Below are 14,506 nucleotides of genomic sequence, written 5' to 3'. Positions count from 1 at the left end.
TTAAACATTATTTTTTAAACAGCATTTTATATGTTTTTGAGGACATGGTTTTCTTCTTACCATATCAAAATACGCTGTCCATTAATGTAAAATATCATTTAACTATAATAAAGTGTCCTTAAACCCATCACTAGATATATTTCATAATGTTCAAATATATCAAATACTATTATTTTAAATTTGTGTGGCACTTTTGTCACTTTTAGTGGTGTTTTTGCTCTGAATCCTGAATTTGAAACCCTGGTTTAGATGTAACACTATGTTCTGTTCCATAAAACATATTATATGTGTATATTCCTGCATGCAGACGTTCATTGGGACACTGATCTGCACTTATTTTTACACTGTTTCATGGCACATTTACTGATCTACACTCTTTGAATCTGTGTGGATCGAAAGGAGCCCACTGTTCCCTCATTGGATTGGTGCCACAGATCAATGCCTAATCTCTTTTATTAACCCTTGATAGAGAGTGTTCAAGGTTGTATACAATCACAACTTCCCACTCAGTTTATCTTCTGTGCTTTGCTCTGTTCTGCCTCTGTCCACGCATGCCCATTTTTCATTCCTTCTCTGTTTTTCTCCTTTCCTCTGAGGCACCAGATCATTTCTCTTCCTGGTCGTTAACAGCCCCCGGCTTCACTGGCTCCATCTCTCCACCTCTCGCTGTCCTCGTCTGCCCTTTACCGTCCGTCCACCCAGGCTCACACTCTGTTCTGTGTTACAGATGGCAGCAGTGAACGCGGGGACAAAGATGCCAGTAAGATCACTACATATCCTCCCGGGACCGTACGCTTCGACTGTGAGCTGCGAGCCGTGCAGGTCAGCTGCGGTTTCCACCACTCCGGTGAGTGAAGATCACACCTGACCTTGATAATGTGACAGGAGGCCATTGTTCATGTTCCTCATCATTACTTTGGGTCGATATTTGATTTTGCTGTTTTTTGATATGACAAGTATGAATTGAAGTCATATGTCGATTTGTAATGGTAAACCTGTTTTTTGACAGTGGTGTTAATGGAGAACGGAGATGTTTACACCTTCGGTTATGGACAGCATGGACAACTTGGACATGGAGATGTTAATTCTAGGTAATGAGGGGCTTAATATATTTTAATTGTATTTTTTTTGTATTGAAGTCATTTAATTGTGTATTTTATGTATTTATGTATTTTATTAATATAATTATTTATTGTAAATATTTTTATTTTAGATTTATTTGAAATATTTAATTTAAATAATTTAACGTAGATATTTATTCTGAGTATTGTCATTTATTTTAATGATTAATTTGAATTGTTTTATTTTGTTTTTATATATGTCTGTATATATTTTATTTATATAATTATTTTAAATGTTTGTATTTTTAAAAATATTTTATTTTATTTGTTTTAATTGCTTATGTTTAATTTATTACTTTAATAGTTTAATTGTTTTTTATTCTTTATTTAATATATTTTAATTTAATTTATTTCTTATATTTACTTATTTGTTTGTTATATTTATTTTATGTATTCATACATTTGTATTTTATTTATAATTATTTTAAATATTTATTTTTTTTTTTTTTATTTTTTATTATTAATTATTATTTTTTTTTATTTTTTTTTGATTGTTTTATTTAAAAGTTTAGTTATTTATTTGAATTGTTTATTTGTATTTCACTTTATTATTTATTTTCCTTTTTATATTAATAATTAATTAATTAAAATTTTTAATGTTCTAAAATTAAAATTGATAGCAAACAAACTTTAACAAAAAAAAAAAAAAAAAAAAGTTGTAAAATAAACTTAAAAAAATAAAATAAAATAACCTGTGGCTCCTTTGATTTTTATCCAAACACACAGGGGGTCTCCCACTCTGGTACAAGCTCTGCCCGGCCCCAGTACTCAGGTGACGGCAGGCAGTAACCACACTGTAGTGCTTCTCATGGATGGACAGGTCTTTACCTTCGGGAGTTTCTCTGTAAGTTAGCTGTTTTCACTTGAAACAGAACAAGTTCAAATATATCCATCCAATATTGGTCTGATTTTCTGTTGGTTAAGAACCTGAAGATATATCTCATGTTGTCTCAACAGAAAGGGCAGTTAGGACGGCCCATACTAGACATGCCCTACTGGAACGCCAAGCCCTCTCCGATGCCCAACATTGGCGCCAAGTATGGCCGAAAAGCCACATGGATCGGGGCCAGCGGGGATCAAACCTTCCTCAGAATTGACGAGGCACTAATCAACTCCCACATCCTGGCCACCTCCGAGATTTTCGCCAGCAAGCACATCATCGGTCCGCTCTCTTGTTTGACTCACTGGTTTGGTTTAAAAGGCTTATGCGTTGTATCTGCTGTTAAACTGTTTCCTCCCATTCTGCTCTCTCTAGGTTTGGTTCCAACATCGGTATCTGAGCCTCCTCCCTTTAAATGTCTCCTGATCAACAAACTGGACGGGAGCTGCCGCACCTTCAATGACTCAGAGCAGGAGGATCTCCAGGGTTTCGGACTCTGTTTGGACCCTGTCTATGATGTCATCTGGAGGTGAGGCTCATCCGGAGGCAGCCAGAATGCCATTACGATCATGTTTCTCAGGGTTTCACTGGTTGACATCTGCTCTACAGAAAAATCATAATTAATGTCTGATGAATGGCATGTTGCTCTTCTCTCTTGTCCCAAACTATACCTTCTCGCTGTTCTTCCAGGTTTCTTCCTTCCACACGTGAGATGTGCTGCTATAACGCGGTGATAGCAGACGCCCATGTGCCCACTGCCTCGGACATCCAGGCCCTCTGCAGCATCTTGAGTCCTGAGCTGGCTCTGCCCTCGGGCTCCCACACCACCACCACCCGTTCCCATGGAGCGCTGCACATCCTGGGTACGTTTACATGTCAGCCACGCCTGTTACCTATTCAGAAACCTGGCTCATCCAGTCATGGTGAAAGTAATCCAGAAGTAGTAGAATAGATGCTATTATTCTAATACTGAACAGAATAACAATTGAAAAGAGCGAAATCAGGCAAACCATTACTTTTTCTGACTGTGTGTAGCACCTACTGCTCTGCAGATTCTTCAGATAGATCCTTAAGGTGGGAATGGCCAGATTTTGCTCAAAGTTACAGTCCAGGGAAGTCAAGGCTAGTTGCCAAAAGTCAGAACTCAGATGAAGTTGCCAGATCACAGAAAATCTTGTAGTCTTTCCTTTTTGTGACTGAGTCGAGTCAGAGGATATCAAATGTTTGATATTTTGAGCTGATTTTAGAGCACATACTGTTTTCATGCAACGAGGTCCGTTCATATCTGTTCAGATTTTCAAAGTTCTATAGTGTGTAAGCGTTAGAAATGAGTAGCGTAAGTTTAAATTAATATAATGAGTTTAATTATTATAATAAATAAATTATTATAATTATAATATTTAATTATTCTGATTGTTATAATGAATTATAATACGTTTTTAATTATTTTAATTATAATGAGCAGCAAAAAGTATTTTTGATGTTTTTTGGCACTGACGTGAAGTTTATTTTCAACAAGATCTTGCTTTTTAAAAAGGCTGTTATTGGAGGATTGAGCAGTTTCAAAACTTTTATTATACTTAGAAACCACAGAACAGCACAAACTCGTTTGTGGAGGCAAATTAGCAAGAGATTTGAACTTTAACTGTTTAATTCTTAAGGCAATACTGAAAGTGGAAAAGTGTATTATGACTAAAACGTTTTGATGCAAAAAACTGAAATGAACATTTATAAGTGGACCTCTCATTGGAGTCTTGGGTTGTAGTGTGTGAGTTGTTCTGTTTGATTGTGTGTGCAGGATGTCTGGACACACTGGCTGCGATGCAGGAGCTGAAGATGGGCGTGGCCAGTGCTGAGGAAGAGACTCAGGCTGTGATGAAGGTCTACTCTAAAGAGGACTACAGTGTGGTCAACCGCTTTGAGAGTGAGTACGGCTGTTACATCACCCAATACTGTTTTAGACTGTTAAGGCACATTCACATATAGCAACTTGACAACTTCCAGCAACATGAGTGATATATCCAGTATGTGATCAGATATTCAAAAGCTACGTCAATCAGTAAGCACCTGATTGAAAATAGAGCCACTCGGCAACATTCAGCAATAAAAGTTTTGTAATTGTGGTCAAATTTTTAGTCAGGTTGCATTTGATTGATGTTGTTTTTTGCTCAATGTCTTCTCCAGGTCACGGAGGAGGCTGGGGGTACTCTGCCCACTCAGTGGAGGCCATCCGCTTCTGCGCCGACGCTGACATCTTGTTAGGGGGTTTGGGTCTTTTTGGTGGCCGAGGGGAGTACACTGCAAAAATCAAGGTCAGGTGCTATCTAAGTATCAGCCCACTTGATTCTCACGAGTTTGATGGTTTTTGGTTTGGGATTGAGAGCTGTGATTGTGTTCGCAGCTGTTTGAGCTGGGGCCAGATGGAGGAGACCATGAGACTGATGGAGACCTGCTGGCCGAGACAGATGTTCTGGCATATGACTGTGCTGCTCGGTATGGCTATACACATCCAAAACAATATCATTTCATTATTTTAAGAGTGCTGGATCTAGAGTGCAGGATAATTGCTATTAATTATGTGCGTGTACATTTATATATATATACATATTCCAGCAAGTCTTAAAATGGCCAAATGTAAGTGTTATTTATACACTGGTATAGTATTTATTAGGGCTGAGTTAAAAATATTGATTTCTTGATTTTAATCGTGTCTCATTTTCATGAAATGATATCGACAATATTCAAATATTAAATGGCGTTTTGGAGCTGTTTAATGTGGAGTGACAGATCGCTGTAGTGTGAACTGATCATCTCCTCCGCTTTAAAAGCGGTTACAGCATGAAATAAACATAAATGAACATCTGAAGGTATGTTAAAAGAAAGAGTACAGCTTGCCGAAATCTGTATCCTGTCTCATGTAATCGCTCAATCAGTGTTTCAACCGTGGAAAGATGACAGTAGCTTGTAAAAATATGTCACATATTTTCCACAGAAAAACACATTCGGTGACCATGAACTCATTGGTCAGCTAGAAAAATGAACTCTAGAGAGGAACATTTTGCTAAATATGCACCATTTAACATTCATTATATTTTTTTTTTTTTTTTTTTTTACTGTTCTTCAATATTTAATTTATGTGATAATAAATCCATCAGGTTTTTGTGACAACCACCATTTAAATGTTTAGATTTTAAAAAATATATAATTATGAAATTGAATGTTAAAGGTAGTATTACAACTTTAATATCACAAACACTTTGAGTATATTTTAAGTGTTTGTATACAAATCAGCAAATTTCAGCCTTCCATATTATTGACTCTCAAGTATACTTTACAGCATTAGTTGAGAGATTTTTATTTCCTTGAGAAAATTTGCAATGTCCTGTACCTGATATACATCCAGAATAATCGAATTGAATTGAATTGAATTCGGAATCGAATCGCAAGCTTGTGAAAGATAATCGAATTGTGAAATTTGTGTCAAAACCCAGCCCTAGTATTTATATATATATATATATATATATATATATATATATATATATATATATATATATATATATATATATATATATATATAGAATTTGCTTTTATTTTTTTATTCTAGTGTATTTTTAGATTTTTATTTATTTTTATATTTTTAGATATTTGTATTTTTGCAATGTGCTTTTGTCATTGTTATAAGTTTTTTTTATTTCAGTTTTAAAATGCGCAAATATTTTAGTAGTATTTATATACTATTGTAATTTTCATAAATAATTTTTGTATACTATTTAATATTTATAGTGCCTTTGAGATGCATAAAAAATACTGTTAATAAACAAGTGTAATAAATACTGTTGGTTTTATAATACATTGATATTTTGAATCAGCTTTTATTTTTATTTTAGTTTTAGTAATTTTGGAACATTTTTATTAGTTTTTGATTACATTTCATTTTAGCTTTAATTTATTATTTAATTTTTCCTTATTGTAGTACTTCAGCTTAATTTTTTTTTTTTTTTTTTTTTCATTTAGTTTCCAAGGCATAATTTTTACATTTACATTTTTTTTTGTATTATATTTAGATTTTTAGAACTTAAGTTTTAGATTATAAATGTTCTGTCCAAAATGAAGACAAATTGTATTCTGACACTTTGTGTGTGTGTATTCGTTAAACATTTGATCATGTTTAGCTACATCTGTTGTTACTCTAATAGGACACTTGTCTGAACTCGAGGAGAACTGACTTTGTACATCCATTAAAAGTCACCAGGACAGCAGCTGATTAAAAGACACGGAGCACAAATGGCTCATAAAGACCGCTGTGGTTATTCGTGATCTTTTGTTTTGTGTGTGCAGGGAGAAGTATGCCATGATGTTCGATGAGCCTGTGCCGCTGCAGTTGGGCTGGTGGTATGTGGCCTGGGCTCGTGTGTCTGGACCCAGCAGTGACTGCGGCTCCCACGGCCAGGCCACCATCACCACTGATGACGGGTACAAACACACGCATTACCGTGATTATGTGATCATTAAAGCATGATAATTCTGTAAAGATGATAATAATGATTGTGAACTCTCTCCTGCAGAGTGGTCTTTCAGTTCAAGAGCTCAAAGAAATCAAACAATGGTACTGATGTGAATGCTGGACAGATACCTCAGCTGCTGTACAGGTACACGAGGAATTTTAGTTCTGTACTGTGTTTGGTGTATCAGGTGTATTCTTTCTTTCACATGCCTGTTTTGTTCTGATTTTCCAGGTTGCCCTCTAATGATGGTAACGCATCCAAAGGAAAGCAGCAGACCAGTGAGCCTGTGCACATCCTCAAGCGTTCTTTCGCCAGGACCGTGTCTGTGGTATGTGTACAAAAACTGAAACTGACATAAATATACAGTTCCTCGGCACACATTAGATATTTAGATATCTCCTTTTCATCTCTAGTTACCTTGTTTGTCATTGACCCTTAAATGTTCTCATGTTGACCTGGTATTTCCTGAAAAGGATATGTTAGCAACACTAGTTAGAATTTCCATATAATATCCTCATACCCTTTAAAAAATAGAACTGGCAAGTAACAGATGTACAGCAGCCAATTCTGAAGGGTTTATACTTCAGTGTATTTTACTGCTTGTTATTCTTTAAGGAAATCCCTTGACTGTTGGTGCTTTTTTTCCATGCGGCGTATCCGCTTTGTGCAAGCCAAGTTAATAATAGGTCAGCTCCTTGCTTCATTTCCCAGTGATGTGTGTTTGTTCTTGACTCAGGACTGTTTTGAGTCTCTGCTGAGCATCCTGCACTGGAGCTGGACCACGCTGGTGTTGGGGGTGGAGGAACTGAGGGGCCTGAAGGGTTTCCAGTTCACAGCCACCCTTCTGGACCTGGAGCGCCTGCGGTTTGTGGGGACCTGCTGCCTGCGACTGTTACGTGTCTACATCTGCGAAATCTTCCCCATTTCTGGTATTACATGCCATTTCTGCTCATAATGTTAAGGTGCCGTCCCATTAGCTGTTTGGAAATCGCATGTTTTTTTTAGGGTATATCTCATATGCATATTATTTTTGCTGAGATCTTGCACTCAAGACAGGCCACTTTCACTCATTCTGTTACTCCGGCTGCTGTGTAAGTAAAGCTAACAACTGAAAATTGACTGAAATCCAGCTAGTGGGATGCCGACCTAAGTTACATTGATTTTGAGCACCGCTGTCACTCTCTTGACACTGTACTACTAGATCTTGTCACCCGGACTTATTGTTATAGACTTAATCTGTGCTGTCACTTCTTGCTGAGTCGAGCTATCAGTGTCACAAGTGGAGTTCCCTTGAGATACAGATGTAGACTATATTGATTGTCAGGGTCTACTGCCTGTTTATGTCTCCTCTCTAGCCAGTACCAAAGCGGTTGTGGAGGAGTCCAGCAAGCTGGCGGAGTGTGTAGGAAAGACACGCAGCCTCCTGAAGAAGATCCTGTCAGAGGGGATGGACAACTGCCTGACCAAGCTGGACAACGACCCGCAGGGGTATCTGAGTCAACCCCTCACGCTGCTGGAGGCCGTGCTGCAAGAGTGCCACAACACCTTCACCGCCTGCTTCCACTCGTTCTACCCCACGCCGGCCCTGCAGTGGGCCTGCCTCTGCGATCTGCTCAACTGCCTGGACCAGGTAATCCCCATCAGCAGAGATTCTGGAGTAACGGTGTATTCACACCAAATGTGAATTTAATTATTCGCGCAAGTAGGTTACATACAAAGTCAATGCAAAGATGTGAATAGAGGCACACCGAGTTGTGCTGTGAACCCAGACATGTCTGCGTTTGGCTTTCTGGCGTTTTTGGGACTTCCACAACTCGTACAACGCAGTGATCGTATTTATCCTCACCATGGTTGATTACTCGCGGGATGTTTTTCGCCTCACGCGCACAAAAAAACATAGGCGAGTGACGTGAAACACATCCCGCAAGTAAACTATAGCGAGGGACGTGATGGGCATGTTTGCTTTGTGTTTGGTGTGAACATACCATTACAGTGTAACATTGTTCTTAAATCAGCAAACGACTGAGATGACCTCATTTCGGCTAGTCTATAAATCATAAATGAATGAATCAAAAATAAACCGGTCAAGAGTGTCTTAATTTCACAAAAATAAATAAAATCAATTATATTTTGGATAAATCAAATTAAGTCCTATTATAGGGCAATTATTGTTTTGCACAGAAATTATTATTAAGTATTATTACATTTAAATTTTTTATATAAAGAAATCACTTTTTTCTTATGAAAAATTATTTATTGTTTTATTATTTTTAATTATTTATTATGGTTGTTCGTTAATGTACTGCTTTTATTTTTTGCTCTATAATGTGAAACATTACACTAATTTTATTACACTGTTGAGAAGAATGTGAAATACAGAATAAATCAATTAAATTGTTTTCTTTTTAGGGGAAAATGTGCCTATTTGTAATAAATATGAAAGAAAAAAAAAATCAAAGAACTTGCATAATACAAAATGTAATCTATTTTTTTTTATATATTTAGGATACATGTAGCATAACATATGCTTGTCGTTTTTCTTTATATGGATATTATGCTAATTTGTAAATGTGTATTTGTAAGATTTTACTTATACATTTATTATTGTTGTTATTATATTGTAATTCCTTTGTATTGTAATAATGATTCTTATTTTTATGACTCTTATTTTGATTGAAAATGTTAATATAAGGGGGAAAATGTACAACTTTGCAATTCAATTAAGCTTTTTGTTAATACTTTTGAAAAAATTCAATTACTTTTTTTTCTTAGATTTTTTGTGACTTTGATTTTTTTTTTTTTGTGACATTAACCTAAAGAGCCTCTTTAACAGAGATGCTTTTTCAGCTGAACCACTTTTAGTTCCCAGCTCACACTGCAAATGAGCCTCCAGACAGATTTAGAGCTGATGTATCTGAGCTCTAAAATATCTCCAATGACACACTAAATCAAAGAGATTCTCTCAGAAAAAGAGGCACGACCTCCATATATTTTCTTTTTCAAATTTCTGAGCAATACGTTTATCACTTTACTGTTATCAGAAGCACAGCTGTAGCAAAGGCTCTGCTGATCATCATAACACTGACCTTCATGTTGACCTCCAGGACATTCAAGAGGCGAACTTCCGCACGTCGAGCAGCCGTCTGCTGGCTGCGGTGATGTCAGCGCTGTGTCACACATCGGTCAAGCTGACCTCTATCTTGCCCATCGCGTACGATGGGGAGGTGTTGCTGCGCTCCCTCGTCAAGCAGGTCAGCACTGAGAACGACTCTGCCCTCGCTCACCGCTTCCCCCTGCTGGTGGCACACATGGAGAAACTCAGCCACGTGAGTACTAACTGACATCGGTTCTCAAATTAAGACATTCGTCTTCCTCAGCTGTTACAAAAATCTCTGTATCGTATTTTGATCAGACGGAAGAGAATCTCATGGGCATGACGACTTTCCGGGAAGTTCTGGAGAAGATGCTTGTCATTGTGGTGCTTCCTGTGAGGAAGAGTCTGAGGAAGGAGGTTGAGCTCTTTTCTCCTCATCTGGTGTCCAACACCTGCGGCCTGCTGGCCAGTATCGTCAGTGAGCTCACTGCCTCTGCTCTCGGCTCTGAGGTTAGAAGGACGAATCTCCCGCTTCCCTCTCATTCCTCTCAGAAACTAGGGGATGAACTAGTATACTAGGTATAAGACACACACACACACACACACACACACACACACACACACACACACACACACACACACACGCACACTCTTCCTCATCTCTGTCTGCAGAGCATTCGCCTGCTGCTCTAATTGGATTAAAGCCACTGACTGGCCATAAATAGCTTTTAGATGGTGGAGGAGAAATGATATCACTCTGTTTCATCAGATGCTCCTGGACAGAATCTGTATCCAGCTCCACTGAAAGATCTGCACATCCAGAAAGTTCTAAACATCCCTGTCCCATGTGCTTTATTTAAAAGGTTTATATAAAAATATAGTTTAAAGTAAATATGATAGATAAAATATAAAGAAATATATTTAAAATATTTGTACTATTTCTAATGTATAGTTATAATGTTAAAATATTAAAATATAAAAAAATTTTTAATACATTATTGTTATATTTAATATAAATATATTATTTTATTTAAATTAAATATATTTTTAAATAAATTAAATATTAATAATATTTATATTTAATATACTTATTTGTAATATATTTATACTACATTTATGTGTATTAATATATTAATATTTATTGATATATTTGTATATTTAAGCTATTTAGCCATGAACCAGGACATTTCTGTTTTATGTCAGTTTATATAATTTCAATTTTGACTTTTTATACATTATTTCTATGTTATTCTTATGATAATTTTTATAGTATCTGCAGAGAGTCGAAAAACCTGCGTGTCATACTATATGTGGTTGTGTGTGTGAGACATTGAATTCAAAAAAATTTAATTTAGTATGCAATATATTTTAAAGTAATTTAATTTAATTTTATTTTATTATTTTTAGTACCTGGACTTGATTTACATATTTTGCTGTCTGATCAATAAGACTGTACTACTCCAAATCCATTAAACATTTTACTGTTTAAATCCTTAGAATTATTTATTTATTTATTTATTTATTTATTTATTTATTTATTCTCAAAATCAGTGTAAAAATGGAAAGTGAGAAGGCTCCATGTTGTCCTGCTCATGCAGGATTGTTGTAGTGGGAAGCTGAGTCATGAGCACAGGTGTGTCCTACACAGGACCACAACAGTCTACTGCAGTCCGTCTCCCTCCGGCCGCTTGGGAAAAGGCCATTGGCTCGTTGCCATAGCAACTGGCTTGTCATGCTCTATTAGAGTATGTTACGGAGAGTGTTACAGCTGCTTTACTTCTCTTTTACAATGTCCTTTTCTAAAGGTGGAATATAAATCATATGAGGGCTAGCAGAGTTTTGGCTGTTTGCAGTATCACAGGAAAAGCATGGTTTTAGGTGGTGGTTCTCATAAAGGCTCCTGTTCAATAACAAAAACATCCTCCTGCAGTTATCTGGCCTGCTGCCACCTGCTGGGAAAATAAGTGACACTTCATCTTAAAGGGACAGTTCACCCGAAAAAATGCCACCACTATCCCTTTAATGTGCTGCAATTCCAAAACAAATTGAAAATGTTGCATCTACACTAAATGTAAATTCTTGCCTACACTTTTTGAAACTTCTTCACTGTTGTTGTGCAGGTGGACGGGCTGAACTCCCTGCACTCTGTGAAGGCCACCCCGAACCGCTTCACCAAGACCAGCCAAGGACGCAGCTGGAACACAGGCAACGGCTCCCCCGATGCCATCTGCTTCATGATGGACAAGCCAGGGGTGGTGCTGGTGGGTTTCTGTGTGTACGGAGGAGGAGGCATCCATGAGTATGAGCTGGAGGTGCTCGCTGATGATGTAAGTCTTTTGCTGTATTCATGACATGATGCCACATGGAAGCTAGACTTCTGACTGTTAAAGGAATAAACAACAATACTCACCCTCATGTTGTTTCATACCCATATCCTGTTATTTTTAACATGACACAGAAAAAGAGCATTTATCTTCACAAAGATCCTTTCTGTAACACAAGAGTTTATTGTGCCCATGTCTGTCTAGATCCAAAAAAGTATCACAAAAGTAGTCCATGTGACTAAATTACTGTATTTTCTGAAAAAAAAAAAAAAATTGCATCTGAGGTTAATCAGTTGCATGAGCTACACTGAGTCAAAATTGCATTTTATTATTACAACATTCAGATATGTGAAATACTAGTAAATAAAACATTTACAAGCACTATAAGCATGAATTTAAATTTAGCTGCTCTTACTCTGCAAAACGTCCCTTTAATTTAATGGTAATCAGAACAAGAATAAAAAAAATATAGTTATGAAATAAACTAATTACAGTTGCATTTGTTATAAACACCACGCCTAAACAAACTGAAATTGAAACTGACATATGCTGTGTGGAAAATGTGCTGTACAGAGAGAAATAAAAACTGAAAACAAAAGATACAACATTTCTGTACAGACACGCAGTCACCAGTCATTTCTAATTCACTGTCAATTGACTTCTTGCACTGACCCAATATCTTCCAAAAATGTGTTATTTTGAGAAATAAAAATGTAGTTGATCAACAATGTTTTTCTACTTAACCACTTTAAAGAATGAAAGTACAGGGATTAAAAGTGAATGAAAAGAGGAAAATAAACTTTAATAAATGTTTAAATCCCATAATATAAACAGAAATCCCCTGCAATAAAGACAGAGGGTGAGAATTTGAGAAGAGAAACAAAATATTTCATGTTTAGTCCAGTACAATAACTCATGGAATATTGTTAAAATCATGGAGAAAAAAAAAAAGGTGTGTGGCTCGCCAAACAGAATACAAAACTTAATCCAAATTTGTGGGCGCACATACCTCTCAGTTTGGCACATATCCAAATGTTTCCATATTAATGACTGTTTGATTGTTAAACTATTGTAAGCATGGCTTTGTTCTTCACTTCTGTCCCAATATCCATATAAAACAGCAACCTTCACATGGACAAAAATGTGTTTAACGATAAGGGCACTGTCACAATGTCCAGCACAGCCCTACAGCCCAACAAATCATTTAAATTGAGTTGTCTAACTTTGTTTGGTTGACTGCATTTTTGTTTGTTGATGAATAGGCTGCGATGTCAAGTTAGCAGTGCTAGAACTGATATGACTTCTGTGTGTGCATATTTGTTCCAGACTATAAAAAAGTGACTTATATTATGAAAAAATGGTACTTGGTGCCTAGTCCACTCATTTTTGGGTGAACCGTTCCTTCAAGTTTGAGCGTGTGAGTGAGCTGTCCCGATGTCTTACCCTGTTGTTTTTCTCTGTGTTCCTGTTCTGTCCATCTGTCCCGTTTCATCAGGCTCAGACGGAGCACCCTGGAGATTCCACCCACTCCCACAGATGGACGTCTCTAGAACTGGTCAAAGGGACTTACAGCACTGACGACTCCCCAAGTGACATTGCTGAGATCCGTCTGGACAAAGCTGTTCCTCTGAAGGTGCTGTGAATTTTACACATGAATCACACGAAGCATAAACTTGACTTCAGCGCAAACTCACTTCCACCCTGTTGATGTTGCAGGAGAACGTGAAATATGCTGTCCGTCTGCGGAACTATGGCAGCCGCACAGCCAATGGGGATGGAGGCATGACCACCGTGCAGTGCTCTGATGGAGTTACCTTCACCTTCAGCACCTGCAGCCTGAGCAGCAATGGCACCAACCAGACCAGAGGCCAGATTCCTCAGATTCTCTATTACAGGTCTGTACTGTATTCCTTTCTCTGCCTTCTTATTTATGAAGGAGGTACATCTTATTGACACCAATTGTTTGCTACAGGAGTGAATATGATGGCGACCTGCAGTCACAGCTGTTAAGCAAAGCCAATGAAGAGGACAAGAACTGCAGTCGTGCTCTTTCTGTAGTCAGTGTGGTGGTACGGGCGGCCAAAGATCTCCTCCACAGGGCCTTTGCTGCGGATGGTGAGGATCACTTCTTTAGGCTTCCAAAAAACTTCCAACCCCATCTGCTGTTAGTTGAAAAACGCATAGTCCTACACCACAATCACGCCATTTGTTGAGCTAATGTTAATATGATAGAAATAAGAAATTATATTTTGCTTAAAACATGAACATTTTACATTGTTACATTATTTTGTGATAATTAATCGTTAAATTAAACTAATGTAAATTATCTCATTCTTATTACCAGAATGTAAATAAAATATTATGACTACAGCATGAGCTTTTTTACAGCATTTTTTTTATAAATATATATACAGTCTGCTAACTTTTGAGATTTACTCTGTTGGATGTAGATTGATTGGTGTTACTGATGTTTCCACAGTTGAAGACATTCCAGAACTCCTGAGTTCCTCCAGTCTCTTCTCAATGCTGCTTCCACTTATTTTGGCATACATTGGTCCTGTGGCTGCCTCTGTCCCTAAGGT

The 14,506-nt window shown here is 37.1% G+C and overlaps 1 protein-coding gene across 1 annotated transcript in view; it reads left to right on the top strand.

The window, feature by feature from the left end:
• Positions 1-14,506, top strand: part of LOC109095687 (E3 ubiquitin-protein ligase MYCBP2-like) — an 85,655-nt gene that overhangs the window by 33,257 nt on the left and 37,892 nt on the right. Inside the window, 21 exon segments of the mRNA XM_042763276.1 lie at positions 728-847; positions 1,010-1,091; positions 1,848-1,965; positions 2,079-2,283; positions 2,377-2,530; positions 2,692-2,864; positions 3,800-3,925; positions 4,186-4,313; positions 4,403-4,494; positions 6,340-6,474; positions 6,567-6,650; positions 6,738-6,834; positions 7,243-7,435; positions 7,862-8,136; positions 9,611-9,832; positions 9,919-10,110; positions 11,721-11,927; positions 13,420-13,557; positions 13,641-13,819; positions 13,897-14,039; positions 14,404-14,504. Of these exon segments, the coding sequence (XP_042619210.1) occupies positions 728-847; positions 1,010-1,091; positions 1,848-1,965; positions 2,079-2,283; positions 2,377-2,530; positions 2,692-2,864; positions 3,800-3,925; positions 4,186-4,313; positions 4,403-4,494; positions 6,340-6,474; positions 6,567-6,650; positions 6,738-6,834; positions 7,243-7,435; positions 7,862-8,136; positions 9,611-9,832; positions 9,919-10,110; positions 11,721-11,927; positions 13,420-13,557; positions 13,641-13,819; positions 13,897-14,039; positions 14,404-14,504 (3,164 nt within the window).

The sequence above is a fragment of the Cyprinus carpio genome, chromosome A9 (genome assembly GCF_018340385.1).
Source record: "Cyprinus carpio isolate SPL01 chromosome A9, ASM1834038v1, whole genome shotgun sequence".
NCBI classification, from domain to species: Eukaryota; Metazoa; Chordata; class Actinopteri; order Cypriniformes; family Cyprinidae; genus Cyprinus; species Cyprinus carpio.
The sequence above is the reverse complement of the archived record's forward strand: the minus strand, read 5'-3'. Positions and strand labels throughout refer to the sequence as shown.